Source organism: Silene latifolia, chromosome 1, assembly GCF_048544455.1.
Source record: "Silene latifolia isolate original U9 population chromosome 1, ASM4854445v1, whole genome shotgun sequence".
Lineage (NCBI taxonomy): Eukaryota > Viridiplantae > Streptophyta > Magnoliopsida > Caryophyllales > Caryophyllaceae > Silene > Silene latifolia.
Window position 1 is genome coordinate 42,214,517 of NC_133526.1, and position 17,218 is coordinate 42,231,734.

The 17,218-nt window shown below is 37.2% G+C and overlaps 2 protein-coding genes across 2 annotated transcripts; one reads left to right on the forward strand and one right to left on the reverse strand.

Annotated features, from left to right (window-relative positions):
- The first annotated feature begins 6,768 nt into the window (after positions 1-6,768).
- LOC141604693 (ESCRT-related protein CHMP1) lies at positions 6,769-7,800 on the forward strand. Its single transcript, XM_074423150.1, has one exon. The coding sequence runs from the start codon at positions 6,989-6,991 to the stop codon at positions 7,601-7,603; it is 615 nt and encodes a 204-aa protein (XP_074279251.1). The 5' UTR covers positions 6,769-6,988; the 3' UTR covers positions 7,604-7,800.
- Positions 7,801-7,904: 104 nt separating this feature from the next.
- LOC141604684 (protein CROWDED NUCLEI 1) lies at positions 7,905-14,967 on the reverse strand. The gene is made up of 8 exons (XM_074423140.1): positions 14,384-14,967; positions 13,112-13,321; positions 11,965-12,218; positions 11,471-11,741; positions 11,304-11,387; positions 8,958-10,954; positions 8,611-8,767; positions 7,905-8,461 (listed from the first exon to the last, which is right to left on the reverse strand). Exons 1-8 carry the CDS (start codon positions 14,564-14,566, stop codon positions 8,231-8,233), a joined length of 3,387 nt encoding a protein of 1,128 aa, XP_074279241.1. The 5' UTR covers positions 14,567-14,967; the 3' UTR covers positions 7,905-8,230.
- Between the last annotated feature and the right edge of the window lie 2,251 nt (positions 14,968-17,218).

The window sequence follows — 17,218 nt, forward strand, 5'->3', positions numbered from 1 at the left end:
AGAAGCTGGCCAAAATTCAGGGGGAACTAACCCTTCCTCATCTTTAAATAGAGCTAACTCATCCAAGGGGAATGAGAATGGTAGTGAACCATTCACTACTCAAACAGAAACTGATCCACAATCACCCTCACAAAATCACCCTCATGCAACAGTCACTGCAATTGTTGCATCAGAACCAAACGAAACAAATGAAGCCTCCAACACCATTGTTCCAAGAAAATGGAAATGCCAAAGCTCCTATCCTCCCACAAATCAGACTAGTGACCTTTAATCAGGAGTAAAAACCAGGTCATTCCTCCAAAACTTTTGTGCCTACAATCCATATCTCTCACAAATCGAACCTAGCCACTTCACCATTGCTCTTAATGACTCATGTTGGGTGACGACCATGCAAGAGGAGCTAGATCAATTCAAGAGGAATGAGGTATGGCATCTTGTCTCTAGACCATCTAATCGTACTGTAATTAGTATTAGATGGGTCTTTTGCATTAAGCTTGATGATAGTGGAAAAATCGTAAGGAATAAAGCTAGACTAGTGGTACAAGGGTTTAATCAACAAAAGGGGATTGACTACGATGAAACCTTTGCACCAGTAGCTAGGCTTGAAGCCATACGAATGCTCATAACTTTTGCATCTCATGTTGGCATAAAACGTTTTCAAATGGATGTTAAAACCGCTTTATTAAATGGCTATCTTGAAGAAGAAGTTTTTGTCAAACAACCTACGGGCTTTATAAACAATGAGTTCCCTAATCACGTATTTAAACTTGACAAAGCACTTTATGGTTTAAAACAGGCTCCCCGAGATTGGTATGATAGACTTTCAAAATTCCTGTTAGAAAATGGTTTTCTACGTGGTTCGGTCGATAAAACATTGTTTATCAAGTCACAGTCAGAGGAACTGTTGCTTGTGCAAGTATATGTCGATGACATTATTTTTGGTGCAACTAACAACATTCTTTTTAAGTACTTTTCGGATCTTATGACTTCTGAGTTTGAAATGAGCATGATGGGAGAACTTGGATTCTTCCTTGGTCTCCAAATTAAGCAAGATGAAAAAGGAACCATGATCCACCAACAAAAGTACTTAAAGGAAATGATAAGTAAGTTTGGGTTAACTAGCTCGAATCCTATGCCTACACCTATGATTGCCAAGCTTAATCTTGAAAAAGACGAAAATGGTAAGAGTGTTAGTGAAAGGGTATATTGAGGTATGATCGGTTCATTGCTTTATTTAACCGCTAGTCGACCCGACATTCAATTTAGCGTATGTTTGTGTGCTTGTTTCCAATCAAATACTAAGGAATCACACTTTAAAACCATCAAACGGATTTTTAAGTATTTGATTGGAACACAAGACTTGCATCTTTGGTATCCATCTCATTACGAACTTGATCTTGTAGGATTCTATGATGCGGGCAGCACGGTGGACAGAAAAAGCACATCCGGAATTGCTACATTCATGAGCCCTTGTTTAACAACTTGGGCATCCAAGTAGCAAAACACGGTATCATTGTCCACGGCTGAAAGTGAATACAACAGTGCAACACTCTGTTGCACACAACTCATTTGGGTTCATCAACAATTGCACGACTATGGTATGATCTTCGAAACAACTCCGATATTTTGCGATAATACTAGTGCAATTAACATTTCAAAGAACCCAATACAACATTCATGTACTAAACATATTGAGATTAGGCATCATTTCTTACGTGATCAAATCGAAAAAGGAACAATTAGTCTTAACTTTTGTAAAACGGAAAATCAAATTGCGGACATTTTTACAAAACCGTTGGAAAGAGAACAATTCGTAAAACTTCGGTTGGAAATTGGTTTGTTGGGTGATATGTGACTCTAATGAATTTATTTTTCCTATATGATTGACTAGAAAAAGGAATGTACATGTTTTAAGTTTAAAATGTCAAAATCTCCAACATGCAAAATGGATCGAGAATTTTAATTAAAGTCTTGCACTTGCATGCAAATTATTTCATTGAGCCTCTCAACTTCACCTTATTTCAAATCAAGATAATCCCTCCATCTAGCCCACTTTTTGAGCATCAATTCTTCACTCTTACACTCAACTAGCGCTCATTACCCACACCCTCACTAAACCAACCGACCCTCCTATTAACTCCTTCAACCCAGAATACATTGCCAAATTAAAAATGGCCACCCAATCCGCTGCATATATCGAAAAATCCGACAAAACCCAACCATCCCCTACTAAGCCTGCAACAGTCAAGGCCACTGTTGCATGAATGAAAACCATGACATGCAAAGGGCGAGGTCATGGTGGATTAAAGAGGAGTCCCCAAATTTCAATGATGTTGGACTCTAATGTCGATATTGATTCTGAGAAAGATAAGCTTACACTTAATGAATTGGCAAGTGAAGTCAACAAAGAGAAAGTGATCGTTGAAGATGTTTTTGAAGAAGTGGTTGTTGTCGAAAAAGAAAAAGGAAAGGAGAAAGATGGAGTGAGTGAGTAAAAAAAAAAAAAAAAAAAAAAAAAGGTGTTGAAAACGAAAAGGAAACCGAAGGTGAGAAAAATGATGATGTTGCTGAAAATATGGATACTCCAGTCGAAAAATCAGAAAAGGAGGTTATGCATAAAGATGAGTTCATCCCAAATGATGAACAAATTGATGAACCAAACAATTATGACAAGGTACTTGATAATGGTCTTGATCCCCTCTTTACCGAAAACCCCCAATTCCAAATCCAAATCCAAAATCACAGAACTTTTTTGTGATGGTGATGAACCACTTGTTGAATCTCATCTCAAACCAAACACAAAACCCAAACCCATTACTAAAAGAAAATGAGGATCAAATCCCAAAGCGGCCAAGAAGCTTAAGTCTGGTGCAACAGTTGGATCAACTGTTGCAATGAGTCCGGTAAATGCGAAGTTAGATAAGCTTTTGACCATTGTGACTAGGCTTACTGTCAATAATGAGACCCTTAAGAATTAAGTTGTTGCGCTCAAAACCATCAATGAATATCTCATAGAGCGTGTCCAAATCCTTGGAAGAAATGTTCCCGGTGATGATGAACGAACCATCTTTCGCCCAAATTGCCTTCCTAACCCTTTTGGCTTCTTGTCTTAATATCTCATGCAATCTGTGAACTGTTTTTAAGCTTTTCTCGAACAATTTGCTGGTGGTTTATCTTGTACTACTTGAACATGTTTTCATCCTTCTTTTGATGATGTCAAGAGGGGGAAGTATGTTAATTATGTGTTTATGTTCATTCAATGACTCTTAGGCTAACGTTCACCGTGGAAATGTCTTAGCTATAATGATTAGATGTTCTACTTAGGATAAGCATGTTGACCCTCATTCACCTTGATCATGTCATGTTTATTTGATGTCTTATTGAATATGATTCAAAGACCGACTCACCATGGGCTTAGGGGGAACTTAACACATATCTAAAACTTGCCATCATCAAAGGGGGAATTTGTTAGAACACATTTGGTTGATGATGCCAAGTTTCATTTGTTATTTAATTGTTTGCCTCTTAGTTAAATTGTTTAGCAAAATTGAAGCTATTGATGATCAATCAAAGAGTCCACAAGCTAATCAAAGTAACAAGATGATCAAGATGAAGGCAAGACAAGAAAGCCCATTGCCTAGAATGAATGTTGTAAACGAGGTAGTTAAACATATCCTCTTTATGCATAAGTGATTGCAAAACCATGCAACAGTTCCTGTGACTGTTGCACCAAGGTTTCTGGTACTAACGTATGGAGAATTTTCCGAAAAAATTCACAAGTGTTTGAAATTCTTTATAAAGTCTTTCTATGTTCAATAGGAATATTATTTCAAAACTGAAGAACAAAAAGAATATGCTTGCACAATAATTTACAGATGCCAATCCCATTTGTGCAAGTTGTTTTTCATGCTAAAAATAGGTCTTATGCTTTTTCCATTTGTGGCAAAATTGTGAGTTCCCATATTTTATGGGAAACACTCCTTTGCTTTGGAAAAATGCAGCCACCTTGAGCCTCACAAACCTGATTGTTCTTTTATAATTTTAAATGAAAATGCATACTACAAACCTATGGATATTAGATTAAAGAAGTGTTAAGATCCTTCTCTTACACACTTCCTTTCTCTATAAATAGCCACTTCATTTATCATTTATTGCAAGACTTTTCGAACACTCATTGTAAAACATTTGCAAAATCATTTCAAAGATTTTAAGCTTTGTTCTTCAAGTATTTGCAAAACCGTTTTCTTTTTCAAAAGTCTTCACTTGTTTTTCAAAGTCAAAATCTCCAAGTATCGTTCGTTTAATCTGTTGCATAAAGAATATGTTCAATGATTCTCGTGTTTAGGTCTTAATTGTAATCTCCATGTTCTTAAGTGAACCACCGAGATTCTCGACTCAGAAAACCGTTGAGATAGAACTTTAAGTCTTGAAGCGGAGTAGCTTTGAGCAAGGGAAAGTCTTGAAGCGGAGTAGCTTCAAGCAATTGCAACCGGAGTAGGTTGGCGAGTTATTTTCATTGTAAGGGGTTTAGTTAAGTTTGAGTAAATTTCTAAACAAGCAATAAAATAACGGTTGGACGTAGGCTCCGGAGTAGGAGCTGAACCAATTTTTAAAACATCGTCTTGTTTGTTTATTTACTTTTACATTCGTTTATCCTTTACATTTTTATCTACCTATCTCGTTGCCAGTGCTGTGCAACAGTTCATCATACAGTTGCATAGACCTGCTGTACCGTTTGTGAACTTACAATCCATTAAGTTTCTCAAACTCGTACCTAATAGATCTTACTTGTGTTAGTCATTAACCAAGTAAACGAGAAAATTTTTAAAAGGTACACCTAATTCACCCCCTCCCCCTCTTAGGTGTTTATCGTTCTTAACTCTTCAATATTATAAGCTCCTTATTTTCCCGATGTGGGGGACAACTTTCCTCTCAATATATTGGGGTGTTAAAGCTAATCATCCTTTTTTTGTTAATCTTAATACTTAACATGCATGAGATCTTGAAAATTCTGTAATTCAAATATGTCGAAATTCATTACAAAACCCTTCAGTGGTATCAGATCGAACATGTATTGTTAAGTATTAGACTAAAAAAATGCAGCTTTGGATATAATTATTGTTGCATCTATGTGTTTGTTCTAGGATTGCAAGATTTGTATGTATTAGATTTGGACAAAAAAAAAGATAGGCATTGCTCTTTCACATACGGATTTTACTCTTTCACATAAGCATTTTACATTTTTAACCCTCTCATTTTCACAATTAGTTTTTCATTCTCCCATTTTCCTTACAATACATTAACAAAAAAACGCTTACCACCAACTCATCACGACTTACCACCTCTCCCACCCACTAGCAGACCTTACTAAACCGCCCCTACCCATCCACCCCGACTCGAGCTACCACTACCGGTCATAGGTTTGTCTACCAGTGTGCCCACCTTCGACCGTCAACCGTAAAAAAGTCTTTGTACGCACACTGCCCCCTTCGAACACGCACATACAATTATCCTCACTACCTGTGCACGGTAGTTAAACTCCGTTTAGGGATGCTGCACTACCGACAAATTAACCACCCTTAGCAATAATAAACTTGAAAACCTTAAAGTATTAAACTAAATTACAGTAAAAAAGAGTCATTTTATTCAAAATTATTAATCATGATTGTAAAAACATATTCTATTATCTAATTGTAACTCTTAACGAAAAAATAATGAAGAGGTAGTACACATATTTCGGTTTTCTAAGCATGGGGTTCCAAACCAATTTTTTTGGCAAAAGGTATTCTATGGACTAATTAATACGAGGATAAACTACGCGATAATGATGAGTTGGTGATCAAAAGTTGCAAATCTTAGTAGTAATTTGACTAGGGTTTGAGGAAGGAGGAAAGACACAATTTTGGGTTTTTTTTGTTAAGAGGAGGGGTAAAGTATGCAAAAATTATGAGAAAATGTATGTTTAAAGACTAAAATGCAAATGTGAAAAAGTAACACTGAAAAAGATTTGTATCTCTTAGGTTAAGATTATCAGTAAGACTCTTTAAATTTTTAAAACGCTGTCACATCAGCTTTTCACTAACTTTTATTATTTCTTTATTGTTCAGACTCGCTTCAAACTCAACTCAAACTTTATACATTTTCCGTCGTACTCGCCTCAGAATCTACTTTTACACTACACTCCTTTTTTTTTTTTTTTTTTTTTTTACAAAAAGAAATGACACATGAAAACCACTCATTTCATAATTACCCCCTCATAGTGGGGTCAAGACTCACCTAAAATTCAAGACTCAACTTAAGACTTTGACAAAACTAAGGTAAGATTATTGGTAGTCTTGAGTGAGTCTTGTAAGTCCTATCTTAAGATTACCAATAATCTTACCCTTAGATTCAATAACTATATTTTTTAAAAATTGGTTCATCTAAAAAATGTAATTTGGTGGGTCAATCATGGGTCAATCGATATCCACGAGACAAGTGTGGGTTTAAAAAGTTCCGTTGTACAAATCTTGGACATTAGATACGGGTTTCTTTTGTAATCCGCACCACCCCGTCTCAGTGACATTCTTAATAACGAATGCGGGTTCTGGGTAGTTAGGATCTTTTTCATTATCATTATCTCAAAAGTAATTGACGGTTAATTACCTCTAATAAATTTATTTAAATATATTATTTTTTCTATACATTACCATCCATTACTTAATGTTATGACGTTAAATTGGTTTATGATGATGTCTAGACTGTTGAGAGGTAACGAAGAAGAAAAGAAATGGGGATGATCTTTGGGCTTTGGGCATAACCTCAACAATACGCGTCTCCGACTAGACAACAAGCACAATATTAAACGCGCTTTTTAAATTCTATATATAATCTATAACACCACGCACTTTCCGACCTTGTCTTCCCTCTCAATTTCACAATCAGAAACCCCTCTTTCCACAAACGCCAACCCTAATTTCCGATCATTCTTCAATCAGATCATCCAACCATGGGGAACACAGAGAAGCTTATGAATCAGATCATGGATCTAAAATTCACCTCTAAATCTCTCCAAAGACAAGCACGCAAGTGCGAAAAAGACGAGAAATCCGAAAAACTCAAGGTCAAAAAAGCCATCGAAAAAGGTAACATGGATGGCGCTAGAATCTACGCCGAAAACGCCATTCGCAAGCGTACTGAGCAGATGAACTACCTTCGTCTTTCTTCAAGGTTAGACGCCGTCGTTTCCAGGCTTGATACGCAGGCCAAAATGCAGGTTATCGGGAAATCCATGGGTAATATCGTCAAATCACTTGAGTCCTCGTTGAATACTGGAAATTTGCAGAAAATGTCGGAAACGATGGATCAGTTTGAGAAGCAGTTTGTGAATATGGAGGTTCAAGCTGAATTTATGGATAGTTCAATGGCTGGAAGTACTTCGCTTTCGACTCCAGAGACGGAAGTTAATAGCTTGATGCAGCAGGTGGCGGATGATTACGGTCTTGAGGTTTCAGTCGGGTTACCACAGGCTGCAGGACATGCTGTTGCTGCGCCTGCCGCGGCGGAGAAGGCTGATGAGGATGATCTTACTAGGAGGCTTGCTGAGCTCAAGGCTAGAGGCTGATAGATTGTGCCATTGCGGTGTAATTGAGATTATTGAGATGCTTTGATTTGTGTATATTTTAATTTCTATGTTTAAATTCGGATGTTTCGGACAATGTTTGTTGCGTTTTATCAACTGTTTGTGCTATGTCATTGGATAAAACTCGTCGGATGAGATCATTGTATGCATACGATAATCTTATATTTCTTATTTCGTGCTATGTTACATTACGTATTTCCTGATTAATACTTCTGAGCTATAGGTTCAATGCAGCTCCAACTCTAATAAGGAGCTAAAAAACTTGGCACAGAATATGCAAACCTTGAGAAAATGATGATCTAGTCTTTGATACAAATACAATGATCTAGTCTTCAATCCAGTGATACAAACAAATTTAATCATTTAAACAATGTGGTAAGCTAAGTCTCACGCCCAAAAACGCCCAGTGCCACGACACAACTACACTCATCTAGGATCTGGTAGGATTACATACACAAAACGGGATCTCTTCCGAAAAATAGATCGGAGATACCGAGAGCTGACTAGATTCAACAATAAGTATGCTACTACACAACACACTCAAATGACACTAGGGGAGGGGGGAAGTAGAATGAAATGTAGTCGAAGCTCTACATGCTTTGGCGTACATTATGTGGTTAGGAAATTCCATAGCTTTTTACCAATGGAGGCTTCGCCTGGATGCTCAACCTCATCATCATCATCATCACCACTAGAACTACCCAATGATTCATTCGCTTCATCACCATATTCGACAGGTCTGACGGGAGTTCCATTCACTTCTTCACTTACCTCGGTAGTCTCAACCGTCCTGTGAATTACAGGAGTGCTGAGTTCATTCATCGCCTCCATAACCTCGGCCTGGCAGTACAAAACAAACATTAGTGCAAATTTCTATTTAAGGCAGTCCCATGAAAAGATCATTATAAAAACACGTCAATCTCACCCCGTATATGTTACTATTAACTCGTCATGGGCAAGGGCAGTAAAAACATGCAGAAAACCCTTACCTGCATCAAATTTACACTTCCGGTATTATCACTGGCGACTCCAGCTGAATCAGTGGGTCCCAGTCTGGAATTTCCTTCCGGCTTCTCCCTCTTTCCATTTTCATTTCTAACTCTTCTAGAATCAGAAGACGTGTTGACAGCTACAACTGTGTCCACACTGCAGTGAAGAAACAGACTTAAAACATACACAGTTGAATCTTGGAAGCAGATGAATAGGTGCACAATTCATGATTATCCAGGGTGGATTCTATTATTCAAATATGCAAGACAAGTTATGCATTCCTAGTTCAATTCTGAAGTTCCAAATTTCCAATTAACGGAAATAAGAGTTTATTCGGGGTACTTACGTCTTTGGTTTTCTGAGATTATATCGGTTTAGGGCAGGCACTGGCTCAGCGGCTGTAGTTTTACGCCGCCTTCTTCTGGGCCCACCAGCAGCAATACTATCAGAACGAGCTTCACTCTCTCCTTCATCCTGCGCACTTGCAGTAGTTTGTGAAGTGGCATGAGGACGAACACGTTTCCGGCCCTTCCTTACATTTTCAGATAGCTCCTGGTCTACATCGTTGCCATTTGGACGCTCATTATCACCAAGTTCAAGTGAATTTCCAAGTATGTCCTTGGCATCTTTCATGGTGGCCATAACTGAACGTGTCCGGCTAAATCTGGCCCTCTCTCTTTTTCCAGATGGCTGCTGACTTTTCAAATCAGAATTGTGGGAGACTTCCGGATCTTTGTTATTCTCATCGTCGACCAATCCACGGACTTCATCGTCATTGACTTGTTCTCTTTGGACATCAAATGAAGATAATTCTTGAATTTCTTCAGCAAAATCATACCTAATGGAAGATGGCCCAGCATTATCATCCTGGTCCGATAGAGAGGTGTCTTCAACAGTATCCTCAATAGCAATCAACTCTCCTCTTTTGATCGGGGATAATTTCAGTATTTTCTCCGTGCATTTTCTAAGCCAAGAGGTAGATTTGGCTGGAGTTGGAGCCTCTACATTCACACCAATAGGAGATCTTACATCATTCTTCAATTTAGAGCTATTTCTGATGTAATCTTCAGCCAGCTTTGGTAGTGGAAGGATCTCGCTCCTATCATACTGAAGATCAGAGAGCACAAATACACGGGTCACTTCCCCACAATGCTCGCAACTCTTCAATCTATCTGCAAAGGCAATAAACCGTTCCCTCTCACTTAAAAGCTGTTCTCGCTGCTCCTTTAATTTGCCACTAAGGACGACAAGTTCGTCAATATCCTTCTGGATACTATGTCTACGCCCTTCCATCTCCTTCTTACTCTCTGCGACTTCCTCTTGCACCTTCGCCATCCTCCGTTCCTCCTCTTTCAAATCCGACAATCCCCTTTCAGCAACTTCTCTCAAGTAATTTATGTTATTTTGCTCCCTTTCTTTCTCTTCTTCGAACAATTGTTCTCTTTTAGAAAGGATTGCTTCCTTCTCCTCAAACCGCTTGTGCAATTCAATCTCAAGATCTCTTTTCTGTTGTTCAAAATCATCGCTCATTTTACTTCGTTCGGCTTGTTCTCTCTCTGACACCAGTGACTTCTCCTGCTTCATGTAGGCTTCAAATAACTCTTTGTCCAACTTAAAAGCTTCGCAGTCAGCCTCTAATTTCTTCTGAGAAGAAAGGCTCTCACACCTCAATCTTTCCTCTTCCAAATGCCTCCATTTCTCCCATTTCTCTCTTTCATCGGTTAGTCTCTTCGATTCCCGTTCGATTTCTGCCTTTTTCTCATCAAGAGCTTCCCACTCTTGCTCAAATGACATCCTTTCCTGCTTTAACTCAGCAGCTTCCTTCAAGAGCACTTCTCTCTGGGACCTGCACTGACTTATCTCCCTTTTAAGTTCAGATTGAAGATGTAAATGTTCTGATCTCTCTTCTTCAGTCAGCTGAAGCTTTTCCTTCTCTTCTTGTATTTTCAGCATTTGTTCCTCATTGGCTGCTTTTATCTCCTCAACTTTGTCTTTGAGCTTCAGCAATTCCTCGCTATCTATCAGTATCTGTTTCTTGTCCATATCCACGGATTTCCGCTCTTCCTTCAAGGCTTTCTCTTTTTCCTTCAAAGCTTTTGTCTTTACTTCGAGGTCATTTTCTTTTTCCTTGAGCTTTTCTAACTTCTTGTCCAATGCTTTTTCACGCTTACTAACTTTCTCTTCCATGTGACTAACTTCAATTTCCTTTTTCTCCAATTCCACAACTTTGCTTTTTAGTTCTTCATCAACCAATCTTCTCCTTTGATTTATCTCAGACTCAAACTCCTGCTTTTTAGCATCTAATTGAGACTTGTGCTCCTCAAGAAGCTTCTGCATCTCGTTCTACAAAACAAGTAGTCCGCATTACAGTTTAGTTGTCTTCTAGCAAACAAAAGGACACGTCCCAGCTCACATAACCCAAGAGAAAAAAGGGAAAACAATAACTGAAGCTAGGAGTTGAATAAGGTTTGCCAATTCTTCACTTATTCATTACTCCAAATAAGAGTGACTACAAAATAATATATTAATATACCGTAATCAGTTTGTCCAGTATGAGATAATATGACATGTGATTAATTGTTTCATTTATGATCATCTACTTAGTGATATATAATTATATACAAATTCAAATAAACCAAATGGTATAGACTCATTGTACTTTCTCAGCACTCAGCATGATCGTAACTCTCACCTTTTCCCTTTCGTTAAGCTGTTCTTCGCGGACAAGTAGTTCTTTCTCTTTTCCTTCAATTCTACTTGTCACGGTATCAAATTCCTGCAATCACACGAACAATCAAATTAAGTATCACATGTATTTCTGAACTTCAGAAAGATAGGCAATCTCATACATAAATTCACCTTCTCTTTAATAATCAAGGTGTGCAGTCTCTGGGTGATATCCTCCTCTTTCTTCTTCAGATCAACATTAGCTTGCTCCATCTTTTTCTGCACCTCCTCCAATTCAACCTCTTTCAGTTTCAAGCCCTTGTCAACTTCATTGGCTCTCTCCTCTCTTTGGTTCAGAATTCTGCGACCCTCACACAATCTCTCTTCACCTTCCTGTAACTTCCTTTCCCATTCCAACAAGTCCTCTCTTTGTTTGGACATAGTGACCTCATGAGCATCCTTCCTGTAAACAAAAACAGGACAACAAGGTTAAAAAATTTTAAATAAAAAAACCATTATCTGTTTGGGTCTGGGGCCGGTCCAGTTCTGCCTGGTCTAGTAAAAAGTATGTCCTTCCCACAAAAAGCCAAATCTTAATTGGACTGGGACCCTATTTCCAGAAATGGAGGTAAGATAATTGATTAATAACTAGAGTACTCGACAACTGTAATAGCTTCATCACGTACTCAGAATTGAAGGACATCCGTTCCCTTCGAAGTGCACCCTCTCGCCGTTCAAGATCTTGCAGTTTTCTCTCTATTTCTGAACTCTTTCTGCTAGCCTCAGCAAACTTAGCATCAGCTGCACGTAGCTTTGCTTCGACTTCTAATGACTTCTCCTCAATACTTGAAGCCAACGCATTGGCTTCAGCCAACTTTGAATCAGCGGTGAATTTTATCTCTGCATGCTCTGTCCGCATCTCGCGCAAGGCCTTCTCCATCTGCAATTACCAGCAGCAAATCAAATAAAAACAGCAGTACATCTCAAAGGCAAAAATACATGGTCACCAGAACATTTTATAATTACACAGAAACATCAATAAGCATACGAACATCACGTGTTCCTCATACACTAGAGAATACTAAAGCTCAACATAAAGAAATGTTTTAATAGCAACTAAAAACAGGGACACATAAGTTAAACGTGGAAAGCTTGAAGATAAATCAATTCCTCTCAAATGTGTGTAAGTTGAGGATAAAAAGTTTAGAAATTTATTAAAACTCTTTCATGATATAGAAGATATAATATGATTGAATGTGTTAACAGTAATTTTTGCAAATGTTAAATTTCCATAACAGCTTGTCATGATAACTACTAATATCCTATGCTCTAGAATATGATAAGTTGTCTTCAAACAAAGACTTGCTATCTATAGCAATCTTCAACAAAATTAAAACAGCACTGACCATATCAAAATGAAAATCAGGAAACAAAATTACTGAATTTTTTTCAACGCTAACTAAATGAATGTACGAAAGGGGGATAATTTTTCACCACAAGGATCACATAATTTATGGAACAATTGGTCTCCCTTGTGACGGGTCACCATTTGTGGCGGATATTTTGTGAGTAAAAATGGTAACAAAATGGGTTAGTGGAGAAAGGGGACCACATGAATAGTGTTGCAGAGAGAGAAAAAGTGGGTACTTTGTGAGGTAAAATGGTATCCGTCACTCAAGAGTGACGGATATGTGTGGTCACAAATGAGAATTTGTGTTTATGGAATTGATGACAGTGGACGAACAAAACAGCATATAATCTCTGGATGCTAAGAGTTGGCTGATTAAGCCAAGCATACAATAATGCTTAAAATAGGAAGACCAGGTATCTTACATCAAGGACACACTGCTTTTCCACCCCCAATGCCTTCCTTAAATTCTCCTCTCTCTTTTCAAAATCAGATATTGCAATGAAATGAGCTGCCTGCTCTCGCTTAAGGGCATCCTTCTGCTCGTCGAGCGCTTGCTGGATGTCTTCAAGCTTTGAGCTCCAATCCTTCTTCTCCAACAAGAGAAGCCCCATATTGTATTGATATTCGAAAAGCTGAAAGAAACATGCACATAATCAGACATGCACCAAACAATTGTCGATTTGTCGACATTAGATGATTAAACGCAGTAAAAACAAGCTGAAGGAAAGATCAACAATACATGGCAGAAACAAAATAAAGAAATACTCCGTAATTAACAACTATGATAGCTATGGCAAGTTGGCAACTCTATCCTCACTGTTTCAGTAGATTCACTGGAGGCAATCAACTAATCAAAACTGGCTACCCGTCATTTATACACAAGTTCTTAGATCTCACACACTTCATAGTTAGTCAGAAAAAAAGCAGCCGTGCAGCACCAAGTTTACACGCAACCAGCTTTCATAATCTTGACCAGTTGCTTTGGTTTGATGGAAAATGATTTGAGTTAATTAACTTAATAAGTGCAAGATACACAATTCGGTAGCAATTACTGTAGTTTCCTTGTGTGCTCCACTCAACTGCAACATAGACGCCAAAATTCAAACGAAATTCATACGGATTCGCTCTTCATAAATTTAAACCAGAAAAAGGGTCCTACACATCAGCTCCAAACGAAGTAACCCTTGAGTACAAAAACTATCCCATATTCCAAATACAGAACTCGTAGGCATATCAAAGTCAACAGGCAAACAAAATAAAAATTTCTGCTATAAACCCAACATTACTCAACAGAAAAAAGACAAAAGAACAGACGAAAGCAAGATTAAATAAAAATAAGAATTAAATTAAATGTTTATATATCAGTAACAAAAGTCATAAGCAATTGACCCCAAATCAGCTATAACTCCTAATTAAAACCAAGTCAATACAAATCAACATCTCCAACTTAAAACACTGCATTTCCTCGAAAACTGAGTTAAGATCTACTCTTCTATACAACCCAACACAAGCCCACAAATTCAAAATCATACAAACAATGCAACATAAAACAAAAATCCCAAAAACTCCAAAATTAAGTGACAAATATTACTTCCACCGTCTCAATAATTAAAATACCCGTCAGAGAAATGTATAAAAGGTAAACAAAATAACCGGGACGGAGAGAGTCGAAAGAAGAGATGAAATAAACAAACCTCTTTCTCAAGGTTAGCAACTTTATCACCCAAATCAACAAAATCCTCAGTTTCTCTATCTCCATTCTCATACCCATCAGAAATTCTAGGGGCAAGATTGGAATTTGACACAGGAGTCTTCTGCTTTTCACTCCTTGGAGTTGAAGACCACCCAGAGAATATCTTCTTTTGTGGTGTAAACATGATTTATTTTTCCCCAGAAAATCAAAAATCCAAACTTTCGTAAATCCAAGCAACAGATCCAAAAACCCACTTCATATAATGCAATTCAGACCTCCAATTGAAATGGGTAGTTCCAGAATCTTACAAAAAAAACCCTAATTCTTGAAAAAATAAACTCGATTTATTTGAAACCCTAATTCCGCCGGACTTGAAATTGGGGATTTAATTCCGCCGGCGAGTTAAGGGGCAAGTGTTTGACGTCCGACAACGTCGTTATCCTAACGGACTTATTTTCTCTCTCTAGAAAACAATACTTGTAGTTCTCTCTCTATGTGTGTTTCTTTCTCTACTTTTTTGTAGCCACCTTTCGTTTTAGGCGCCGGGATAAGTCACGCTCTCTCTACTTTATTTATTTATATTATATATTTATTATTTATTTAATTGGAGTCTTACCTTAAATTGAATAAAATAATAAAATATTACTCGTATAAATATGGTCAGACAGCTGCTTATTACGGTAATACCCATTTGATGTGTTGTGTTAATACTGTTATGTGGAAATTGGAAAAGTTTTACGAGGGTAAAATTGGAAATTTAGAGGCCTGCTTTTTTGTCAAGTGAACGTGGGTGATTTTATTGTCTTTCTATATGACCAAAATGACCTTAGCCTGCTTTTTTATTTGATCATGGGATGAGATTAATTGTATTATTTCAGTTTATATGTGTGTAGCTAGTAAGAAAAAATTTATTTCAACCTCGATGTTAATTAAAGAATCGAAAATTCACAGATATCCTTGAGTTTTGGCACTTTATACAAAATACCTCAATTTTTTAACCGGAAACTTTTAAGTTGACTATAATTCGTGTTTCCGAGCTCAGAAAATGACGATTTTTTTCATAACTTTCATCTCTCCGAAAACTAAGATTTAAAAAAAAATGTCGAGTTTAAAACTTCTGACCAAGAGATATGGACACTTAGGCCTGCTTTTTTGTCTTTGAAACTTATAGGATCTCGAATCGAATCAACTTATAAGATCTCGAATTGAATCGAATCAAACTTATAGGATTCGAACTTATAGGATCTTAATCAACTTATAAGATCTCAAACCGAATCGAATCAACTTATAGGATTTGAATCAACTTAAATTAAGTGACATATAGGATCTCAATCAACTTATAGGATCTCGAATCGAATCGAATCAACTTATAGGATCTCGAATCGAATCAACTTATAAGATCTCGAATCAACTTTTAGGATCTGATCTGAACTGAACTTATGGGATCTGAAGTGAACTTAAATTAAGTGACTTTAAGTCCAAAAGAACAGGGGCTTAAAGTTTGTTCGGTCAAAAAAACTTTGATATATAAAAACTTCTGATTACGGGATTCAAATACGACTTTTTTTTTTAAATCGTAATTCTCAAAAAGATGAATGATTTTTAAAAATTCGTCATTTTTTGAGTTCGTAAACCCGAGTTATGACTCTTTAAAATGTTCTTGCTCAAAAAATTGAGTATTTTGTACAGTGTCAAATCTCAAAGATAACGCGTGAATTTTCCGAAATAATACGTTATACTATTGATTTGGGGTTTTTACATTGTAATAAAAATGTGTAAGAATCGTTTTAAAATGTCGATGAGTAAGCTCAAATCATCTACAACTCTAATTTAGTTCAGACCAAGGACATGTTTGCTTTCAGTTTCGGATGTCTAAGAGTGCATGAGTTAATAATCGGACAAATGAATGTATGCATTTTTGCTACAACAAAAACAAACAGAAAGAGAGTAAAAGTGGATAGATAAGATTTGATGATAGGGATATTTTGGTCATTGAAGTGGTTGAGGGAGGATGACAAACAAGGAATATGCCAAACTGTAATGCCACGGTGTTGATGGGCTGTACGTAGCACAAATGTTGAGTTGTTTAAAATAATGATGCCATCATTAAAATTCAATAAACAACTCTTAAGGAATGAGGTTTTGAACGTTGGGAATGAAGAGGTGAATGACTTTTTACGATAACAATCTCTTTTGTCTGGATTTTCCTTTTTCCATATGCACCAAAATAACTATGGAAAATTCTTATTTAAGATTGGTACATTTGAAAATTCTTTTTTATTTTTTGGAATAATTTAACGGTTTCATAAAAGTAATGTTTTACTAAATGAAGAGATAATATATATTTCTATTAAAATAAGATTGTATTAGAGAAGAAATGGGGAGAAAGAAACGGAGATGATTCAAATTGCTTAAGTTTAAGATGTTCAAATATGGGATATGGGATGAGTAACACAAACGCGGAATGCATAAGAAAAAGTGAAAATGTAATACTTGCCTTGTTTGAGGCCGTTGACCAACCTTTGACCCCGTAAGATCCTTGGTTGGAGGGGGAGGAGAAGTTGTATTACTTCGGAGACTGAGTACTCGACCTATTAAGGGTCAGTCGACCGAGTGATCCAGTTGCAGCGTGATATAATGTTACGCGGAGATTGCGACTTAAACCATCCCCCCCACCCCACCCACATTTCACAACTCCTTGATTCTCACCTTAAACTTTACTTCGGGAAGGGAATAGCTTGGGTGTGAGATGTAATGAGTCGGACCTTTCTCATCGCCGGAGTCTAGATATCCTTGTGGTAAGTTTGTGAATACTCGATACTCGATTAATTCGATT

Coding starts and splice junctions, on each gene's coding strand:
- LOC141604693 (XM_074423150.1), top strand. CDS start 6,989: ATGGGGAACACAGAGAAGCTTATGAATCAGATCATGGATCTAAAATTC.
- LOC141604684 (XM_074423140.1), bottom strand. CDS start 14,566: ATGTTTACACCACAAAAGAAGATATTCTCTGGGTGGTCTTCAACTCCA. Junction 12,219..13,111: donor AAAAGCAGTGTGTCCTTGAT/GTAAGATACCTG, acceptor TGGTAATTGCAG/ATGGAGAAGGCCTTGCGCGA. Junction 8,768..8,957: donor AATCTCAGAAAACCAAAGAC/GTAAGTACCCCG, acceptor TCTTCACTGCAG/TGTGGACACAGTTGTAGCTG.